We start from the raw sequence: 21,011 nt of genomic DNA on the forward strand, positions 1-21,011 counted from the left end.
TAATAGGATGTTTCCTGCTTCTGGTTCTGACTTATAACTAATTGATTCTACTCTACTATTTTCAATTTAGTGGTTATTTGATTTCTTGACATAGCAGACAAAAAGATCCTGAACTTTTTTTTTTTTACAGTAAAAATTTATACTTGTTAAATTTGCATTTTTGACAACAAAATTTGGTTTAGGCCTGATTGTGGCTGACAACATTAAACCACATTATGATGCAACCGAAACATCTTAGTCAAGCATTTAGACATGTTCTATGTAAAAAAGTGGAAAATAAAAAATACAGTAGAATAAATGGCAGCTGGGATGGAAGACGTATCTTCAGAGGTAACAACAGTGTTTTATTCTGTGCTGGATTTCAAGAAGATTTTACAAATATGCGGAATATTAAAAGCTTCAAACACGCCGTCTTAAGAAGAAGAAACACAACAATGCACAAAGACAACAAAACACATTGACCTCAGCTTAATGCAAACAGAACCACAATCTCTGTCAGGCCGCAGTTAATCCCCATCTCAGGCAGAGTCTTGTGTCCATCACAGAGGGCTTTAGCTGCAATTACCAGCAGAGGACAGCTCTTGTTGCGCTGCTGAACACGACGGCAGAGTGAGCTGCCATTTAGCTGTAAGATTTCATTTCTATATGTTCCCGGATCCACTGCATCATCTGTGACTGCTAACAGCTCTCCCCTGAAGCAATACAGCTCAGCACTGAGATGCTAAATCTGAGGCTCTGTTTCCGATTTTCCTTTTGCTACACGGTGATCTTTTTCCATGTCATAGCTCAATTCGTGCCTTTAAAAAGGCATAAATGGGGGCCTGAGACTTGCTATATGTTTGCGAAAGCTGTGAGTGACGAGGTTGAAAAGACAGCAGCAGAGTGTGTGCATTGAGCTGGCTATTGAATTTGAATTTTCTTGAAAACAGTTTGTTTTTATCCCCCACAACAAGAAGGGGATCAGCTGTTGAGCAGCTCTTGTTTCCACAGAAGCAGTAGTAACTACAGATTTTAGAGTCACAACAGAATTGCATGAAAGCTAATTCTGCTGAGCTATGCTTACTGAGAATTCATATGAAAGAATCAAAGAAAAATACAAATTGCTTAACCTCCCCAATGTCAGGCTCAGCCAGGCGCTCGCATGCTCGACAGCCGGCTGGATGACTGCACCTGCCCTCCCCTTGAGAGGAAGGATGTGGCTGCAGCTTTTATCCGTCTCCCCAATGGCCCCATGTGTTAATGCCGCTGTCATGTCCCGGGGAGAGAGAAGACTAATTACTGACTGCACAGGCTTCCTGTCAGTCCCCCCCCCTCAGAGGAGACTCTCACTGTTAATTGGACAACTCCAACGAGGGCTGAACTGGAGATGAGACTGACCTTAACCTTATGTAAACAACATTACAAATCAAATTAATTTTTCAGAACTTGCTTCTCACACAGCAGTTCCATTTCACAGCATTCATGGACTAGGCTTCTCGTTTAACAACGGAAAGAGCAGAACTGCTGCTCACTTACACACACACAAATATATATATATATATATATATATATATATATATTATTTTAAGAAGACTGAAACTCAACCCTATAAGATGCAGACGTTAAGCTTGGGAGCTCATCGTTCCCTCAGTCCTTTGTTCCCCTTTTCAGTATTCTCTTCACGTCCATCAAACTATAGTCTTTGTGTTCGTGTGAAACCCAGATCAAGTTAAAAGGTTACGGTTTTCCACATGAACTCTGGTGAAAATTAAAAATTCCACCCTATTCGAAGGAAATGACAGTAAGGCACATCTTAAAAGTTTTTTTAAAAAGCGACTGGACTTCTTTTCTTATTTTGTTAAATGACGTTTGTTTCTCATCCCTGTGTTTATATAAGCTGAACTCACATGCCTAATCATGCTCCCTCTCCTCCCTTATGACTGTCATATGGGTCTGTGTTAGCTTGGTCCACATAAGAGATGTTTTGGTCACGTGTTTGAAGGTGTTAATTGGTGTGAAACTGACTGGATTTTGGATTCAACGCTGGTTGAAACCTCATTTTCTCTTTAAAGTTAGTTTTTTATCACCCACCAAAGACTAAAGGGCCGTAATGTTTTTACCTGTGTGTCTAGGTTTCTTTCTCTGTGGCATCAGCAAATAGCTCATGAATCACTGGACTGATTTTAATGAAACTCTCAGATGGAAATAATTGGACGTACATCTACAACTGATTAACGGTTGGAGTCAATCCCATTCAAGATGGCCACCAGATCTCAACAAACACAAAAATCAGCTATAACTAATTTTACATTGAGCTCAAGTATGGTTTGATGGTAGCTAAGAGTCATCCTCAACACATACTCTGAGCACTAACACATCTTACAAGATTCAATGAGACTGAACGAAACGTCATTTATAAGGTTTGACCAGAACTGTGATAAATCCGTCCTTTCTCATCATAAAAAGATCCTAGTTTAAGTTGGATAATCTGCATGTCTTTAAGGAATGTTAGGCCTTTAATCTCTCGAACAATCTCCCTTCTTTGTCCTAAATGTAAACTTTGTCTTCAAATGAGTGAACCTTATTTTCTACAGATTCCTTACCAAAGACCACGCTCTCCTGTGTTGTAACACAAACACAGGATCTTCTTTGCATCAAATGTTTCTTGTAACCTTTTAAACGTTTTCTGTACGTGCCCACTTTAGTTTTCGCCAAAAGCTATCCATTCAAGCAGTTTTGAATTTAAAAAAAGAGAGAGAGCTTTAGAACAGATCAACAAACTATTATCAGTTATTCTAACCCAAGGTTTTCACTTCTAGTTTTCTAAATCTGGGAAACAGATGTTACTCAAAAGATGCCTTGAAAAATCTTAAAACGTAATCATTTTCTTCATTTGTTTATTGACTCCAGCACCAGAGAAAGCAAAGACATTTCACAGCATGATTGAACCTCTGCCATGTTTTACTGTAGGCGAGGTGTTCTTCTCTTTTTAAGCTTTATATAAGTTCAAAAACATTTAAATGATTGGGTGAGCTTGTTACTTTTAGAGCTCCACATGGTTCAACATGCAGCAAAAAGTTTTGTCTGAAAAAATAAAATTCCAGATGGCTCTGAGTTGGTCTGAAATGACTTAACATGACATGAATTTCATGACGGTGTGACGCCAGGCACAGATCTGCAGCTTGTACAAACAGCCAAGCTTAGGGATAAATATATTTATTTCACAGTTTATTAAATAAGCCTCTATATGTGAAATATGCATCTAAAATTGATCCAAGTAGGTGATATTTATCATAAGAGGTGATTGATATTTTTATCTAAAAATTGAGGTTCACATGTTGGATGATCATCCTTTCAGATGGTATACACACATGAACAATCAGTCTCTTTACAGTGAATGTGTTCCTTAACCTTGCTACATGATGTAAAATGGACTGAGCTGTGTCTAAATCCTGAGAATCATTAAAAATTAACAGCACCAAAGGTAAAGTGCTCACTTTGGCTTAATCGAGCATACATGTTATTCTTTGGTAATCTCTGCAAACGCCTCAAATTAAATATTCATATCTTCAGCAAAATAGAGTTCCGTGAGGATTAGGCTCGTCTAAGCCTCTCCAGGTAAGGCGGGAACGTTCGTTAGAGCTGGGATGAGCGCCTCGTACACGCCGATGCCTTTCAGGAAGACTTGTTCGTTCAGATACTCATTGTGATCGTGCAGCAGAATCGGAGTCCGGTTCATCGGGGAAAAGCCGATGGCAGGGATGCCCAGCTGGAGTCGGTGAAAAAAGGAGAAGTCAAATGTGAGCAAATTCTCTCTTTCTGTAGTTTGAAATGTTAGAAAAAAAAATAACTTCCTGTCCAAAATACTCACCGCTCGGATGAAACGACTGTCGGTGGCAGCAGGAAATATCTCCTTTACCAAAGTCATATTCCTACAGTAGAGACGCTGACATGAGACTCGGCTCGCACAGAAAAAAGAGGTAGCTTAAAGTGTTAGAGTTTATATTACAGAGCTTTAGAGGTCTTTTCACTCAAACCCATATCAAAAGCTTCTTTTCAAAATGAAGGACATGAGTTCTGTGGGGAAATGCAGCTGATGTGTGAAAACGGAAATAAATACTCCTACACAACATGCTCATTCCATGATTGTGGAGTTTCATCATGCAAGCTTTGCGTTTTAAATGCATAAATAGATTGTGGGTTTTCTTGTTTTGGTTTGGTGGGGTTGTGTCGAGTAGACAAAGCAGTCGGTGTCTTACCTGCAGTCTACTCAACACAATCCCACCAAAGCAAAATGTTGAAGACGCCACTGATGTTGACAGCTGTCTGTTTATACATTTCTTTTCCTTGTAAAAGAAAAAATCTGCTTCGTACGTCACTTTCCATATCCTGCTTTCATTCTAACGAGCCAAACAAGATGAGAAGACGCTCCTGTAACATATTTGTGTACTCACATAGACTTGCAGGCGGCGCTGAAGGCGCTCCACCAGGGATCGTTCACATCTGTTGACGTGGTGTTCTGATTCATGTGTTTCTGTAACAGATCAGCACTAATTTAGCTCTTCTGTCAAAACTACTCAAACAAGCAGCGGTTCTCCTTTTCTTTTGGTTTTTTGTTTTTCTTAAACGAACCTGAGCAAACTGATAAGTGATACCTTCTCCTGCTTCCTTACACCACTGCTTGATCTGTTCTTCAAACTCCTGTTGGGGTCAGAGGTTAAAGTAGAGTTAACACTGAGCTGAGGGCCTGTAAGTGTGGCTCCATAAACTCCTGCTTTAAAACACACCTGGAGGTTTACTGTAGGAGGTATTCTTAGATCGAAGCTGACGTCCATTTCAGCTGGGATGACGTTGTAGGCCACGCCCCCTTTGACCATGGTCATGTTCACTGTGGTGACGTCGCCCAGTGTGAAACACTCACTGGTGTTCAGCCTGAAAAATGCATGCGAGGTAGAGTTAACAACAAAACACAGAACTACATCTTCAAGATCATCGCTAAAAAATTAACTACTTATCAAAATGCCTTTGCACATCCTCTACTCTTTTAAAATTTACTAATATCCTCAATATTTTTACTCATGAGATCATTCTATGATTGTTACAAACTATAGAAATATTTAATAGTTATCTAGATTTTTTTTAATCTCCAATCAGATGAAAAGATTTGATGACTGTAAGATTTAAAGACCTTTAAGTTCATATTTTATTGTTTAAGTTCAAAACAATAAAGTCTATAAATCTAGACTGTTTATATTCTTAAACATTGAACAGGATTTTTTTTCCACTGTACAGTTGGTTTTTCTGTACAGTAGACTTTGCAAAAAGCTTCAATTATTTACAGATAATCTTAAATAATAAAAGAAAAAGCATTCAGAAAAATATTCTTACTGGAAGGTCATGTAGAGGATCAAGCCAAAAAGCTTGCAAACAAAGAATCAAAATAGCGTCATAGATACTTTATTTGTAAGACCACAAAACCAAAATAATTAATAAATAAATCACTGAATCTTTTAAATGTAAAATAACATAACAGAGGAAGGTAAACTAACTCACCGGTGCTTCTCCTTCTCTCTAAAGTCCAGAAAAGAGTTGATGATATGCCTCTGCAGGAAAATAGAGAGAAGTTACACTTTTCTGTAAAAAAAAAAAAAGTTTACTTTCTAACTAAAATCAAAACTTCTACAAAAAAAGAAAATACATTGTGGATTCTTTTTAATTTCGTATGTTGTGTTTATTTTTTAATGTCAGTGACACTTGACTCAGTTTGTTTTCTAGAGACAAAAAGTGTCTGATTTATTCATCTTTAAAGATTTGCATTTACAGCATCTTCCTCCCCTAAAAGACACTTTCACTCAGTTTAGGAAGAATGGATCTAAGTTAAGTTAAGTTAAGCTTTTTTATTATTTTTTTTAATTAAATGAATTTTGCCATTTCCAGTACATTTTTCCAAACATGCAGCAGAAAGTATTCATCAAAACTAGAAAAGAGTGGACACTGAGGCCAACTAATGGTGCTCACCAGCTTCTCAGCAGCTGTATTCTCCACAAACCTGGAGCCGTGACCTGGACTTCCTGGGCAGCGGATTGTAATCCCTGGAAAACAGAATATTTTCTTTCATTCGAGATGGACTTTATGATCCATTAAAATTCAAAACAAAGCTCTTCAGAAGTATTTTTCCCCACTGATAATTTCAGACACTGATGCGATTCGAGGGCAACCATCTACTCTGTGTTTCGTACTCACACCAGGGGTTCCTTTCTCCATAAAACACAGTGAACGCCTCACTGGGATTGGCCAGACCTCCGGAGTACAAACAGAAAGATACACACTTAAAAATAATTACACAAAAAAATGGCAAACATGGTGGGTAAACTAGCGCCAACCTCACATTAACCTCTCCTAAATACACACGATATAAGAGTTCTTTATTTCGACACAGTTTCCTTTCAGCATGAAAAGCACAAGAACTAAGGTTTTATTGTGATTATTCATTTGAAATCCTACTGAGCACACGCTGTCTCTGATTTTTAACAGCAGATCAAACTAATTGCTCACCCACTGGGTTTAACCTGGAATACAAAAAAAAAAAAAAAAAGCAGGTGCTCACAACCAATTTATCAGACTTAAATTTTCTTTTAAAATCATATTGAAAAACTCTGATAAAGCCCAGAAAACAGGAACTTTAGCTGGTCATTAACAGGTAAATGTGGGCAAGCAATCGGTTCTAAACAAAAGACATATGAACTTCATTGTTTTGATTTTATTTATTTATTTTTAAGTAATTTGGCCACTGCCACACTGAAAATATTTCCAGCTGGGGTGTGTGTTTGTGTAGAAAAAAAATAAAATAATTCCAAAAGTCCAAATAAAACAGTGCTAAAAGAACCTAAATTCCCCCTTCTTTGTCATCACTAAAATGAATGTCAAATTTTATCTTCATACAGTTTTGAAAATTACACTATAAAGCATAAGCAAGCAACAAAATAAAATTAACAATAAACTAAATTGTCTTTTTATGTAGTTGAACAGAAAGTTTAACTACAGAATAGAAGTTAAGTTAAATGTTAACTTGAAAAAACAAACAAAAAAAAGCTGCAGTCAGAAGATTATTTACCTTCATCCAGAGCAAAGCCGATGTTTAATTTTTGAAACTCTGGATGTGTCACAAATGTTTCCATTCCCTTGTGACCTCCAACTTCCTCATCTGAAGCAATAAAAGAGGTGAGTTCCCATCAGTCAAAATTACATTATTATTCAAAAAGCAGCTCATTAGTGCCAAGAATGTTTACCAGTCTTAGCTAAAAATCTGTCTTGTGTCTTCAGTGGTTCTGATTGAACAAACCCTGGCTGACACCGGGTGGAGCTGATACTAAATTACCAAACTCCGTGAACAACGTCTGCTTGGAATCCTAACTGAAACAGAGCTGATTTGCGGCGCATCGAAGCAGTCGGGAATCTTACCAGGAACATACATTAAATGCACGGTACGCCTTGGTTCCCATCCTACCACCTTCAGTCTTCGGACAGCCTGAATGTACCTGCACACAGAACGAAAGCAAACAAAAGCACGGTTATGACAAAAAAAACAATGAAAGTTGTTTGAGCTGAGAGGAAATAACTTGTGGTTCTCATTGAACAGTAACCGAGGCAGTTTATACCCACTGTATCGTTACACTTTTCATGTCCTGGGATCCCCGGCCATAAATGTTGCCCTGGGCATCTTTGAAAGCACTGAAAGCATCATATTTCCAATGTTCCTGGAAAACAGATTGATACAAAGTTAATTTGTTTTTACTTTTCTGTCACAGACAATAAGATCGTGACAACACAGAGAGCAAGCTCATACCTGGTAAACAGGCACAACATCTGTGTGGGAGTTCAGCAGGATGGACTTCAACGTGGGTTTCGTTCCTTCCCATGTCATGATTGACACAACTCTACCCGGACAAACCTTAAAAGCAGATTTACAAACAAAACAAGGAGAGCTGAAGCATGGCCGCCCCATCCTCGCGGCACGTAAAAAGACAGTTCTCCGAGTGGATTAAATCACCTCGATCTTTTTCACCGGCAGCTCGAGCTCCTCTGCAGCTCTGTCCAAGAATCTGAGAGCAGCATCTATAAACGAATAAACGCGGAGTGGAAAAGTTGGTCTAAATACGAACAGCCACGTTAAAACTCTCACTCAATACTCATTTCTGCTGTTAGTTGCGGTTTTTGCTGTTGAACTTTGGTAAAACCCGAAGCAAAAAGCCAAGTTTGCTTTGATCACTTCTGCATTTTCAGCGACTCCCAGGCCTGTTTGAGGAGGCAAACGAGAGGCTCCTCGACGCTCCGACACCTGCTGCACGATCGCCTGATGATTGTTGCCTTTGTTTCTGCTGAGCAAGCTGAAATTTATCTTCAACCGACGCAATATTTGGGGTTAGAGCAGGCCTGATGTGTCAGAGTCTGCACGGTACAAGGATAATGGCAATGGCGTTGTCGGGAAGAGAGAAAAGAAGTGGTGGTTAAAGTATGTTTTCCAGTTTTACATTTTTCAGAATAAATTCAAACAGGCTATGAGAGAAATTAAGAGTTGATTACACTTTGTATGAGGTATATTTGGCCAAACAATAGTATACTGAATGTACTCATGCTTGTAACTGGATGTAATTTAAAAAGTTTGATCTTCACATTTAATTTTGAATCTAAAAAACCAAATACCTGCAAAATATCACCTTTTTTACGCTTTTAAGTCTGACTTTAAGTGACAAGGCGCCACCGGTGAACTCTGCAAGACGGCAACTTTCTTTTAAAGCTTCAGAAATAACTGTTAAGTGTTTAATGTGTAACTTATGGAGATAAGAACTGGACTTTGACAGAAGAGGATAACAAATCAGTTCCACGCTGCTGCACATGCAGAGGGACTTGATTTAAGCTTCTTCACATAACCTTTGTGTCACAGAATGTGTCAGGGTAGAAAAAGTTGTATTTGACAATTCTAAAAGCTGTGAAATCAGCCTAAATCGAGGTGTGACGTTTCTAAAGCTGTATCTTAGTTAGTGGAGGCAGGTTTCCTCACCATAGTCAGGCTCAGGGTGGACAGTTTTGAGACGAAGGTAATCTCTGAACAGACTCACAGAGGGGTCCTCTCCTTCAGGTGAGCTCTGTCCTCCTCCAACACCTGGACCATCTTTGTCAGGCAGCATGGCTAGATTTACTCCATTAAGGACACAGGAGACAATCACATTTGCAGAAAAGCGTGTCAGGACCGTGCGATAAAGATCCAGTCGTTGCCGCAGCACAGATTTAAACACAAAGAGCTGAATCCGGTTTCAGCTGGAGCCCGAGTGACCCTACCTGCCTTCAGCACCTCTGCTGTACTGTAAGGATAAAGGCTCTGGCTAGCTTTCTTTCAGGTAACCCGATACTTTGTTTGCTTGTGGAACAAGCTACAGCTCCGTCCGAAACGCTAGCTAACTAGTCAAGAGTAAAGGTAGTAAGCGGCGCAGTGTGCGCGCGACGTCAAACACCGGATGTTTGTTTTCTCCACTCAATAATTAGTTGACAGAACTCTTACCGTTAACGATCAACTAGCAGGAGGTCAAACTATTCAGGGTTTTAGGTGGAGGGGAGTTCACTCGTTCTCTACAAGGACTTGAACCTCTCAAAAACACAAAACACGACAAATGTTTGGATCAGATTTTAATTTTAATTATACTATGTTTTATACATAACTGTAAACAATATACTTCCTTAAATTCATGCCGAGCAAAATACTAAAAATACTCCATGACCCCTAAAGTGGACTAAACCATTACAGAGCTGACGTTAGCGTGAGTTAAGCTAGTATGGCAAGCCGATTTATCATATAATAATTAGACAGGCTCTTCAACGCATATCTGTTTCATTCAATTCTTCTTAGTAAAAAATAAATATTTTATGTATCCATGCTGCCATTCATCCAATCAAAAAACAGCATTTCAGTTATCTTGAACATCATTCTTACTGAACCAAAATATGGCCACTTTTCTCAATCACATGTATTGGCTTTTCAGTTTAAGATATCCACAAAAAATTCTTATCTAATCTGAATATTGAAAATATCTGAATTCTAATTCATATAAAGAGAAACTATAGCCATTAAAGGTTAAAACAAGCCACTTAAACCTTTAAAGGATTTTTTTGACCTAAAACAGTGTCAGTTGTGAAGACCTTGACATATAGTTTTTCTTACTGGGAATTTTGTTTTGACTTTTTTATTAAATATGAAAACAAGTAATTAGAGATAGACGTGTGGCCTAAATATATATTAAGTTCATTAAACTGATATTTTCCACTGTTTTAAAGTACAAACACGATTTCACTCTGTGTAACTCCAGCAAACAAACAGATATGAAAACCTATAACAAAAATAATGACAACAAATAAATATCACAGTAGTTTATTTTCCATTTTAGTGCACTGACATTAATTTCAGCTTATTAACAGCAATAAACACACAAGGAAAAACTAATAAGAAAGCAAAACGAAACTGCAACTTGTGTAACTTTATGACAATAAACATTAGTTTTGCAGCAAACCTGCTTTAACTTAGTGTTTTAGTCAACCTCCCATATTCTTAACATCATAAACACAATGTCAACTTATTATTTAAAAGTAAAGGTGCTATGTCGAATACACATTCAGAACCAAAAGTAGCTGTATTCAGGATATTATATAGATTTAAAAATTCTTTATGTATTAGCATGAAAAAAGACAAGACTCAAGTAAGTTCAACTCTTTAACGCACTTAACAACAGTGCTTTCATTAAATGAATTTGTTCCAGGAACAAGTCAATAACAGTTAATTTAAACGTAAAACACACACAAACATGTAGTTGTTCCAAAAACTGTCAGTGTCTTTCTACCTTTTCAATTAGATCAATGAAGTCGTATGATATAAATCAACATTAGCTCCAGTATTGTCAGCTCAAACACTCTTTTTTATTTTAAGTAGACGCAAGTTTTTTTTTCTTTTTTATGATTGTCCAAACTTATTGCAGGTATTCACTCACCTAGACGCTCATCTTTTTAACCTGTTTTACATATTTTTAGCTTTAATATGAATCTGTTAGGCTTACATTAATTGATGTTAGCACGAAGCAGCGGTAGTTACTGGGTTAGGCTAAAACTGAATACAGGCGACAGGCGCATTTACATATTTACAATTAGCTTGAGTACACGCACAATACACTAAAATGGTAACAATGAAGTCAATTCGTTCCATGTCCTTAAAAGCAATGAGGGACAGAAAAACAAAACGTACCACTATTCACTTTGCTATTTTTGAACAAGCTGAGAAGCTAAGATAGTTTCTTATTTTCAGGTCAGACCACAAAATGCTAATCTGGAGACATTCATAACAGCAACATTTGAACAAAAGAACCGATCACTGTCACAAACCTCCCCTCGTGTCATCATGTGATGAGCGTAAGACTGACCTTAGAGCATTTTGCCAAACCTGACATCATATTAAACCACTGGTAATCCTCTCGTTTGTTCTCCTCTTTACTACCCATCTCCTCTCATATGCTACACATCTTTCTTCAGTTTGTTGAGGAACTGAATCAACCCTTGGTGAAATTCGTGCGGCTTGTCCATGTAGCAAGCGTGGCGAGCTCCTTCTAACTTTAGCACTTCGTGATTAGGAAGCTGGATGAGGTTCTTGTGGGACTGGGCACCCAGATTTGTGTCCAGAGCTCCAAACACAATCAGAGTGGGCGTCTGAAAAGAAACCAACAGAGTGTATGGTAAATTTAATAAATAAAATTATAATGTGTTAATTAATTAATTACAAACTAAACACACTGATAGCATAATTACTTAAAAACAACAAATAATAATCTTAAATTTATAAGATCATAACCTATGATCAATGTCATGATTGTAAAGTTTTCTTTAATAATTTTGCTACATAAACTATGGACTCTAACTACAGTCTCATCACCATACACCCATGTTTCTCACCTGGATCTTTTTGTACTGCTGCGGAGAGTAACTCCGGGTGCCGACTGGTGCTACAGGAATGAAGCCACGCAGCTGTGCACTGTTCTTCATGAGGAAAGGGAGGGAGTAATGTCCGCTCATTGAGGGGCTCAAAAGCACAGCTGCTCTGACGCCCAAAGACTCCATGAACCGTGACAGGAGGTCCACCCGACTTTGGTCAGTCTTCAGAGCCTCAGAGTCAGGTGATTTTCCATATCCTTGAAGTTAACGAAGAATTCAAGAATGCAGTTATTTCTTTACATCATAACTGCAAAATGCTTCAATCTGAGAACGTTACACAGAACAGACGGCCCAGTTGTTGTGATATGGCACATGTGCAATTAACAGTATTATATGACTTAACAATTCATCTTAAACAGAACTGGATACAAATTAATGTTTTCATATCATGATTATCAATTTAGTTTCAGTCCCTGTTCAGTTAACAACAAAGACTGAGAGGTAAAAACATTTTCAGCCACAAGGGGGCACTCTCAGCTCATGCGAACTGGGGTTTCCAAATCAACACAACAGTTGAAAAATACGGAGTTATGGTCTTATCTATGTTTTTAAAAGAAAAAAGCTCCTGTGTTCATTGGGATAACTTTGTTAATAAAAAAGTAATTTGAATTTCTAAAGTAATTACCACTTACTGCAAATATTTTATTCAATTTTCCGTGAAACTCATGCAAAACTTTGAATTTCATTAGTTTCTACAATTTATTTTAGATGAAGCATTTTATATAATTATCATCACTTACCTGGTAAATCCATCGCTAAGGCTTGATATCCATTAGCTGCCAGCAGGGCCATGGTACCCACTTCCTCCCAGGTTTTGGAGGTGAAGGCCTGGCCATGCAGAAGAACAACCTGCAGTCTTTAAAAAAATATAATTTTCCTACTCAGTATTTTAGAATTAGAACAGCCCGGTGAATTGCCATTTTTGCACATGTTTGTATTACCAAACGCTGGCTGAACAACAGTTTCTATTTAAAATGTGTCAAATTAGTCTTTCCAGTCGTCAGCCCACCTTGGTAAAATCTGCTGTCCGGCTCTATCCATGGGTAAGGCTTCTCTGAAAAACAACGGAGGGTCTCCAGGTAGTTGTCCGGTGCGAATGGAGACATTGATGGCTGGAGGCCCGGGGGGAGCTGTGGCCAACAGTCCTATTTTCTGAGCTGCGATGGATGGCTCCATGCTGCCCTGGCGAATGGACGGCAGCAGCAGGTACAGCAACAAAGTAGCCAACAACACCAGCCCCAAGACAACAAGACGATTACGCAAGAAGTTCATTTCATCAAGATGAAAGACCTGGAAAAAATGTAGACAATGAGTCATCTGAGAGCCCCTCATAATAATGCAGTTGTTTTACTTTGTGTTATTTTTATGTTAAAAACAGAATCACCATTAATAAACACCAGCATGAGTGGACCTACTGTTCTATCCTTACAATTATGATTTTAAAAATTGAACAATAATGATTATTACAGAATCATAACTAATACAGAAACTTGAGCCCTGGTCTATTTGTACAGCGCTAAGAATCAGCTAAACATTTATTTGGGAGTTTAATAATACTTATAGTAACAAAATCTTTCGGAACAGAAATTCCACTGAATAATCATGCCTGCCTGAAACCTGCTATGAAAATAAATGTAAATAGCACAATGAAACAATTTGCATAAGATGAAAATCAAGGTCGACGTGGCTGTGAACACTGAAGGAAACTCGAGAAAAATACAACGATAATTAGGACACAACTAACCTTCCATAACACGGGAGTACTAAAAGACAAGTAAGAATCATTTGAATTAGCCGAAATATCCATTAAGCTAATAGCTCTGGTAATAGTTAAATTTCAGGAAATAGGAGGTTTTCTGTTACAGTAGAAAAACACACATACCTACAGGGAGGAGACAACTAAAAACGCTCACTAACGAAAGGACGAGGCTGTCTTTTTGTCCTCATGTCTTCTGCATAGCTGCTTGTGTCAGGATTTGTTGCTAAAGACTTCCGCAACAGCAGGTGCTAACTTTAGCAGGAAAAATGTACTAAAGTCAAATATTCGTTTTGCCGACAGAAACACGCCTAAACTACAACTATTGTTGAATCCCACCCAATAACGCCGAGACGTGTATATAGAAATTCTGGCACTGAAACTATTCAAATCCATCAAGGTCTTGAGTTACCCATCTGTGTTACCGTTGATATTATGTCTGTTGCTCGTCGGAACGTTTACCGTGCTGCACATAACAAAACCCTGCACTATACGTCATTTCCTGTTGAGGTCGTTCAAGAATTTTTTTTTTTTCTTTTTAAACGTTCACTTTTTAAAATACGAATAATAACACAATGATTTAAACATTTTTGTGGTGTTTGTGTACAAAGACAAAAATATTTTCTGCAGTGGTTTAGATTTTGAAATGGTTCACTGTTATAAGAAAAAAAAATCTAAAAGTCAGACTTCTGTATTAAATGCTGGTGTTTGGATATCACTCAAGTATCAACTGTTTGCATTTGACACTGTACATGTATTCAGTATATTTAATATTGTTCTAACACCTATAAATTTACAACAAATAAACTCCTAAATCAATAAACTTTTAATTAGATTAAACAAATTATTGTAAAAACACCAGAGAATTGCACTACCAATTGAGGTTAATGGATTTGTAAGATATTTAGTCAAAAATTAGTTTTTAATTTTAAGGTTGTATGTCATCTGTCTAGTCTTACACCTTATTTGTACCAGTTAGTTCATGAGTTTATAATTTTTGGGATTTGATTTAGAATTTAAGTCCTTTTTTTGGTTTAGATTAAGATGACTTCCCTGTTACTAAAACAGTGCCAGAGTTCAATGCACTTCTTAGGTAAAACTTAAGTTTTATTAGCAGTTAACCATAAATGAGAAGTCTGTATTATGTACTACTTTGCAGATCAAACTTTTGTTTTTATTGCAGTCTGTCTTATTTGCAGCATCACTGATGATTTCTGCCCTTTTGTTGTGAATATGCATACCTTTTTACAACCATGTGGTGTTCTCAAAAATATATTTTCTGCTTACTATATAAACAAAAAAAAAAGCTGTAACCTTGTTATAGAAAACTTATATTTAATAATGACAATCTCTAGCATAAAAAGTAAATATGAAACAATCAAATGCAAACAACTGTTGGCAGATACAGTTTGCAATTAGAACAATACATTTTGGCAACACAAAATGACTTAAAGCTGCTTCTAAAACAGAGTAACAGGGAAAAATAGATGTTTACTAGTATGTAATAGGACAATGTATGCATGTTTAGCACCTGATATAAGAGAGAATGGAAAGGAGAGAACAGCAACTTAAAAAAAATACTAATTTCTTTTTGAGAAGATTCACAGTGGAGAATATTGCAAACATAACACATTACATTATGTGTCATATGTTACATGTTTTTGCACTTTGGGAACAGGTTCACCTTTCCAAAATAGCGACATGTAATAATGCACAATCCACTTCAAGAGAAAAGTATTTAAAGTGCAGGAAAAAAAATGACAAGATGAATAATATACAACTGAAAAATTATCAATTATTTGGAGACATTCAAAAAGATATCACTTGAATCTAAATTCCTATTTAGTCCCTATTTATTAGATGAAACTGCTCAGTTAGTAAAAATAACCCTGACACCAGAAACTCTGAAACAATACGAGGTGACAGGACTCAAAAATAAACTCTCCAAAAATCAGCAGAGTTTGGAGTCTGACTAAAACAAGGCTTCTGTCTTTTTGAGTTTTCAGTCAAAGACTACAGCTTTCAATACAAACTGTATTTTATTGCAAATTATTAAAAAAAAAGAAAGAAAATCTGAAAATTCAAAGTAAAATAAATGTACGTCTGATGAATGGACCTTTGGTTTTTCAGGCTAAAACTGCATATGGAACATTTCAGATACTAACCTGGCCCTCTGAAGTTAAACTTCACAAAGAAATTAAATATAAAACACTGAATGGACATTACCTGAATGCCAGTAATGGAAATGTTTTAGAATGTCATTTTCACAGTAAAACTAGTGTAAATTAGAGAATAATATCAATTTGAAACACCTAGTAAACAATCACCTTTTTAGTTCATCCAGTTTCAATTTATGTACAGTTTATATAATACAAAGAAAATGGTAAGTATTAGTTTAAGGTTATTGTAATACACTGAGCTAAATATCACTGGGGGTGGCGGGGAGTCTGTAAAAACTGTAGAAAAAGAGCCCTTTGTAGCCCCGCTAAGGCACAAACCTGAAACAGGAAGGTCCAGCCACGCTGTTTTTACAGGCAAAAGATAAGAGATTTAAGGCTGCATGACTAATAATCTTATGGCATGATGATGCATATTTTAGATTTTCCTTGTAAGGCTCTGTCACACTTTAAAGGTTGATCCATCCACAAAAACACAATGACGCTGCTTTAGGCCACTGCTCTGACAAGCAAGAAACCTTAAGTTGTTGTGCGGCACCAACACAAATATTAATATCTTTCCAGTTTTTAAGGCTTCAGCTGTTTTTAAGTTTACCATAAGAAATAAATACAAAAAAAACAACAACTGGATATTGAGAAGACAATATTTCCAGCATAACTTTCCAGAAAACCCAACCTGCAGTTAGCAAAACAGTATTTGGTCAATGTTTGTGTGCTGACATTAAACTGTGAACTTTAAATCCAGATGTGACTACCCACTGCTGCCAACGCAACACTAATTTCATGGCAAAGTCACTTTCCACCTTTACGCTCAAAACTCTGAACTTTTCAGTGCTGGCAGAAGCAGTAAATAGTTTGGCTTCTCTGTATTCTTAATGAAGCACGTAGAGGAGTCCGAGTGGGAGTAAAAGGCAGAGGGGCCAGGTTCCAAAGACAGAGGGGGCTCTATTCTGCCCTTTTTCTTTCTGCGCACAGCCTTCACCTTTATACCCAGTGTAGCACTGGCACTTGAAATGTTTGCGGAAAACGAGCAGCTCGGCTTTGCCAGGCTTTCCTGTCACCTTCAGCTGGCCACTCTGACTCGTGATCCTGTGCGTTGAGGCGCTGAGGTGCAGGTACTCGTTGCTGTCCGGTACTCGGCGCAGACAGCGGCCGTGGAGTTTACACAGCTCCCGGCTGCACTGCTCTGCCGCCCAGGTCACGTTGAGGAGGTAGCGGCCCAGCGGTCCCATAAGATACTTACTCAGGGTGGAGCAGCTAGTCTGCAGGAAAGAAAACACCGTTAACACCGAACCTCTGAACAGCAGCCCGTTCAGCATCAGGGGAGCAGAGAAGATAAACGCTCTTACATTGCTTGCATAGGAGGTGTCCCCCCAGAAGATTACCCCCGCAGCTCCGAGCGCAACACTCTCACCAATGGTGGACACCAAATCTGTCTACAAAAGCAGCATACAAACAGTTCAGTAACAGGAAAAATTACCACACAGCCAGTTTATTCGATTATTTTTAGATTTGTAGATCATCGTAAGAACATGCAAGTATGTGATCATAATCTGATGATCAGAGAACACAGTGTTGTGCAAAAGTCCTGAGTCACTTCTCATTTCTTCATACTTTGATCTTGATCAGTAATTCTTCAGGTTTTCTGGTAGTCTTTTAAAGTTTTTTTTTCTTGGTCTTTGGCTGCTTTTTCACTCGTTTTCTGTCAAGTACTGGAAGATTTTCAAAGGAAAGGGATTTTTTTTGTTTCTTTTAGTCACTTAACTCTGACTTATGAATTATTCAGACATTAAAAAAACCTAAACTACAGACAGGTCAGCAAAAAAACAAAAACTGTCAAACACTAGATGTTGAACTGAAGGATGATGCATCTCTCGCCTGTGAAAGATATTAGCTGGAGTCTTTTCTTATTTCTTAAAGACATCACTTTTGTGAAAAAGCTGCCAAAGACAAACTTTGATTTAACTTCAGAAAGCCTGAGGAACAAGTGATCAAGATCACTTTAGGGGGAAAAAACAATAGGTGTAGCTGCTTGGAAGCAAAATATATAAAAAACTCATAAATCAGGAAGGATTTAAAATTTGTACAGTACTGTACATTTTTATATCCACCAACAATTTGAGGTTGACAGCTGATCTATCAACGTTCGATCAGATGTTGATGGGACTAAACACGCATTTAAATTTAAGAGACAAATTGATGTATTCTCTAGTCGGAGGATAAAATCAGATTCCTTTTTTTGGCAGACAGAAATGCTGGTGAGTTACTGGTTCAGCATTGTTAGTGAAACCTATAGACACTCGACCAACATTGTTCAAAATCCCAAAAAAACAACCAAATCACGTTCACCTGCTTGGTTACTGCATCTGCACTCTCAAATACCAATGTTTCCTGGCAATCATGGCTGTTTACTTTAAACATAATTATTCTGTAAAAAAAACTAAAAGCTGATCTAACTGATAAACTCCCTTATTCAGCCATGGATTCATTTCATTATCATTTCACTAAACGTACACAGACTTTCGATGGCATCTTGCTGTAACCCACTAACCTCAGTTAAAAGGGTCATCTCGCTGTTGTAAGTTGGTCGAGTATAAACAAAAACGGGGCGCGCTGAACCACCACCCACAGATGCCAGGCGCATCGCCTCCTTCAGCCTGTTTCGTACAAACAGGCGCCCATAATTTGTAGATTTCAGAACAGAACCCATGTATATCGATGGGAAAAACGCCATACACTCCATCCACAGCCAGTTCAGCTGACTGTTGCGGTCCATCTCCACTTGAGGACAGCGGCCTGTGTAGTTTTTTAGCGCGTTTTTGTAGTCATGGTTGTAACAATCTGGAAACAGGTAGAACCCCCACAGCTGATTTGGTCTCAAGTTCTTGGCAAGTTTCAGAGTCTCCTGCATGAATTTTCGAGCTGACAGCTCAAATTCCTGTTGTGCAACTTTCAACACTTGTTCTGGGGTCCAGTTTGGGTTCTTTTTCTCTACCATTTCACGTGAGTTCTTTCTATAGATATCTTTAGTGTCCCAGTTTCGGATCCACAATGGACGCCAGTCCTCCCAGTCAATGACAGCCAAACCTTTTGCCTTAGGGTCTGGGATGTACTTATCCAATCCTGCAGGCATCTTTTCATAATGCTGAGTGAGGCTGGCAAGCTGTGGAAGGCCTCCATTCACTGCAGTGCCCCCAGGCTCATAATAGGGATACAACCCAAGGCGTTCCTTATAGAACACTGTGAGATTCTGGCGGACAAAGCCCTCATTGGGGGTTGCCACAATGTCAAACTGGTTTAAAGAGAAAGTAACACCATGCCGTGTCCCACACTCCTGCGTTGGAGCGTTCCAGACAAGAAGAACTGGCTTCTGGGAGTATAATGGCCATCTTGTCTGCTTTGTATCTGCTGAACACACGACAGCCCACCGCGTGAACAGAGTCAGAAGCAACCAGAACAGCTGGACAGCTGTGGAGAGGTGGAATACTGTCTCCATCATGATGGTCACTGCTCACCTTCACCCCTCTATCTCTAGAAAACAAAAAAAAAGAAGAGAAAAACGTTGTAAAATTCAACTCAGAATGAATAAATAGCTCCGAACATCACCATTCAATTAATCTTATAACTACCATGGAGTGTGTAAAAAGCAGGAATTTTCAGAAACAACAGTTGTAACAAACATCTAAACTTAGGTTATACATCTATTAAACAGTTTTCTCACATGCCGTGTTCTTAGTAGCATTAAACCTCCATTTGAATCAGGTTGTAATGGCTTTTTTTTGCCGCTGTAGACCAATAAGTTAAGCTACCTTAGCCACGTTAGCTCAAAAGTTTCATTGAAACTAACAGCGGTGTTGCTAGCTTAGCTAATGGGTCTGACCTGTTCTTTTGTCGCCGAAAATAAGGACCGAAACCGTCAGATAAGTCAGTTTTCCACCTCCCAGCCATGAGAAAAAACAGCAGTCACTGGTCGCTTAATCCATGTCGATTGTTAAAAAAAAGAAAAGACAAAAAAAAAAAAGTCTGCCGCTTGAGTTATCATGTTAGCAGGGATGGTGACGGTAAACGTTGAGCAACAACAGATCACCGCATTCGCAGCAGCAAAGGGGGTTCCGAATTATGTAAAGATTTAGTTTGTTGTGTATTTTTGTTTGTCTGGGTCTAACTGGGATAATCTCTTTACAATAGCTCCTACTTAACTCATAACTCTAATAATGATTGGGTCATATAAATATGTAAAGTAAAAGATAACATTTTAGTGGCCGCAACCCCCCCGCGAATAAACACCTAAGTAGTCTGTTCCTTACGCTTCTTCTGAGGTAGAAGAATTTCCTCAAACTGTATTTTGGTCCTTTTAAATAATTTGATAAATAATTAAAAATTTAACGATAAGGATAATTTATTCACAGTTCTGACAAAATTATTCTCCTCACTTTAAATAATTAGAAATGTTTGTGCCACCCTAAATGCTTTTTATCTTTCGAAGTTCATTTTTTTCAAGGGTAAATTATTTTTAGTATCACATGAATGACTAAAACAAGACTGGGGTTACATAACTTTTCCTGAACACGAGGTTTGACTTAATTACTAAATTTATCACTCGAACTTTTCAATGCAATCTGAATTATTTTTGGATCAAATTTCAAAGCAGTTTTTTTTTAGTTGTCATTCAGGTGCAGTTCTTACTGAAAATGTTCCTCTTTCATTTTCAGTGTAAAGAATAAAAAAGCATGAAATTAAACAGCCCATGAAATTATTTATGTATGACTATAAGAACTATTCAAAAGCATGCTGGGTCTGCAGTCAGCATTATTGTTTTTTCTGTTTCAGTTTTCGTAGTCGCAGGTTATAAGTGACAGCCATTAAATTTTGTGTTCAAATATACAGATTCAAGATCAATTCTGAATAAGTTTCTCACCAGCTGCATGTTCCTCTCCAACTGTTGGATGAAATTCAGTCCAGGGTGAAAACTGTTTGTCATCTAAACGCTCTGAAGTGAAGCTGTTCAGACAAAAGCTGCTCATTCTGGTCTGAAATCCACCAACAGCTGTTAAAATATCCAGGATACTCCT

At 37.9% G+C, this 21,011-nt stretch overlaps 3 protein-coding genes across 9 annotated transcripts; all 3 read right to left on the reverse strand.

Annotated features, from left to right (window-relative positions):
* Positions 1-2,859: 2,859 nt before the first annotated feature.
* LOC108247369 (aminoacylase-1) lies at positions 2,860-9,557 on the reverse strand. Of its 4 annotated transcripts, none has more exons than XM_037975420.1 (15): positions 9,539-9,557; positions 9,041-9,169; positions 8,030-8,094; positions 7,826-7,930; positions 7,642-7,736; positions 7,441-7,517; positions 7,094-7,183; positions 6,223-6,279; positions 5,998-6,071; positions 5,533-5,582; positions 4,767-4,911; positions 4,612-4,680; positions 4,434-4,513; positions 3,851-3,911; positions 2,860-3,748 (listed from the first exon to the last, which is right to left on the reverse strand). In XM_037975420.1, the coding sequence occupies exons 2-15, from the start codon at positions 9,165-9,167 to the stop codon at positions 3,584-3,586; spliced, it is 1,260 nt and encodes a 419-aa protein (XP_037831348.1). In that variant the 5' UTR covers positions 9,168-9,169; positions 9,539-9,557; the 3' UTR covers positions 2,860-3,583. The 4 variants fall into 4 exon arrangements, with proteins under 4 accessions (XP_037831348.1, XP_017290917.1, XP_017290916.1 ...); XM_017435428.3 differs by lacking the exon at positions 9,539-9,557 and adding an exon at positions 9,319-9,532; XM_017435427.3 differs by lacking the exon at positions 9,539-9,557 and adding an exon at positions 9,319-9,532 and having other exon boundaries at positions 9,041-9,178.
* An 829-nt stretch (positions 9,558-10,386) lies between these two features.
* abhd14a (abhydrolase domain containing 14A) lies at positions 10,387-14,212 on the reverse strand. 3 transcript variants are annotated; one of them, XM_037975536.1, is made up of 5 exons: positions 13,893-14,212; positions 13,016-13,296; positions 12,747-12,862; positions 11,968-12,203; positions 10,387-11,724 (listed from the first exon to the last, which is right to left on the reverse strand). In XM_037975536.1, the coding sequence occupies exons 2-5, from the start codon at positions 13,276-13,278 to the stop codon at positions 11,533-11,535; spliced, it is 807 nt and encodes a 268-aa protein (XP_037831464.1). In that variant the 5' UTR covers positions 13,279-13,296; positions 13,893-14,212; the 3' UTR covers positions 10,387-11,532. The 3 variants fall into 3 exon arrangements, with proteins under 3 accessions (XP_037831464.1, XP_017290926.1, XP_017290927.1); XM_017435437.3 differs by having other exon boundaries at positions 13,889-14,212; XM_017435438.3 differs by having other exon boundaries at positions 14,188-14,206.
* Positions 14,213-15,058: 846 nt separating this feature from the next.
* On the reverse strand, positions 15,059-20,017 carry hyal2b (hyaluronidase 2b). Of its 2 annotated transcripts, none has more exons than XM_017435434.3 (4): positions 19,820-20,017; positions 18,491-19,470; positions 17,289-17,375; positions 15,059-17,201 (listed from the first exon to the last, which is right to left on the reverse strand). In XM_017435434.3, the coding sequence occupies exons 2-4, from the start codon at positions 19,436-19,438 to the stop codon at positions 16,812-16,814; spliced, it is 1,425 nt and encodes a 474-aa protein (XP_017290923.1). In that variant the 5' UTR covers positions 19,439-19,470; positions 19,820-20,017; the 3' UTR covers positions 15,059-16,811. The 2 variants fall into 2 exon arrangements, with proteins under 2 accessions (XP_017290923.1, XP_017290924.1); XM_017435435.3 differs by lacking the exon at positions 19,820-20,017 and adding an exon at positions 19,661-19,773.
* Between the last annotated feature and the right edge of the window lie 994 nt (positions 20,018-21,011).

Source organism: Kryptolebias marmoratus, linkage group LG4, assembly GCF_001649575.2.
Source record: "Kryptolebias marmoratus isolate JLee-2015 linkage group LG4, ASM164957v2, whole genome shotgun sequence".
Taxonomy (NCBI): domain Eukaryota; kingdom Metazoa; phylum Chordata; class Actinopteri; order Cyprinodontiformes; family Rivulidae; genus Kryptolebias; species Kryptolebias marmoratus.

Bases quoted from the DNA above. Each gene is read 5' to 3' on its own strand.
- LOC108247369 (XM_037975420.1), bottom strand. From the start codon at position 9,167: ATGCTGCCTGACAAAGATGGTCCAGGTGTTGGAGGAGGACAGAGCTCA. The intron at 7,518-7,641 runs GTGGGTATAAAC...TTCTGTGTGCAG, and splicing joins ATGAAAAGTGTAACGATACA to GTACATTCAGGCTGTCCGAA. The intron at 4,912-5,532 runs GTGAGTTAGTTT...TGCATTTTTCAG, and splicing joins AGAGAGAAGGAGAAGCACCG to GCTGAACACCAGTGAGTGTT.
- abhd14a (XM_037975536.1), bottom strand. From the start codon at position 13,278: ATGAACTTCTTGCGTAATCGTCTTGTTGTCTTGGGGCTGGTGTTGTTG. The intron at 12,863-13,015 runs GTGGGCTGACGA...ATTTTTTTAAAG, and splicing joins GGACAGCAGATTTTACCAAG to ACTGCAGGTTGTTCTTCTGC. The intron at 11,725-11,967 runs GTGAGAAACATG...GTTTCTTTTCAG, and splicing joins AGCAGTACAAAAAGATCCAG to ACGCCCACTCTGATTGTGTT.
- hyal2b (XM_017435434.3), bottom strand. From the start codon at position 19,438: ATGATGGAGACAGTATTCCACCTCTCCACAGCTGTCCAGCTGTTCTGG. The intron at 17,376-18,490 runs GTTAGTGGGTTA...CTGCTTTTGTAG, and splicing joins AGATGACCCTTTTAACTGAG to ACAGATTTGGTGTCCACCAT. The intron at 17,202-17,288 runs GTAAGAGCGTTT...TCTTTCCTGCAG, and splicing joins ACACCTCCTATGCAAGCAAT to ACTAGCTGCTCCACCCTGAG.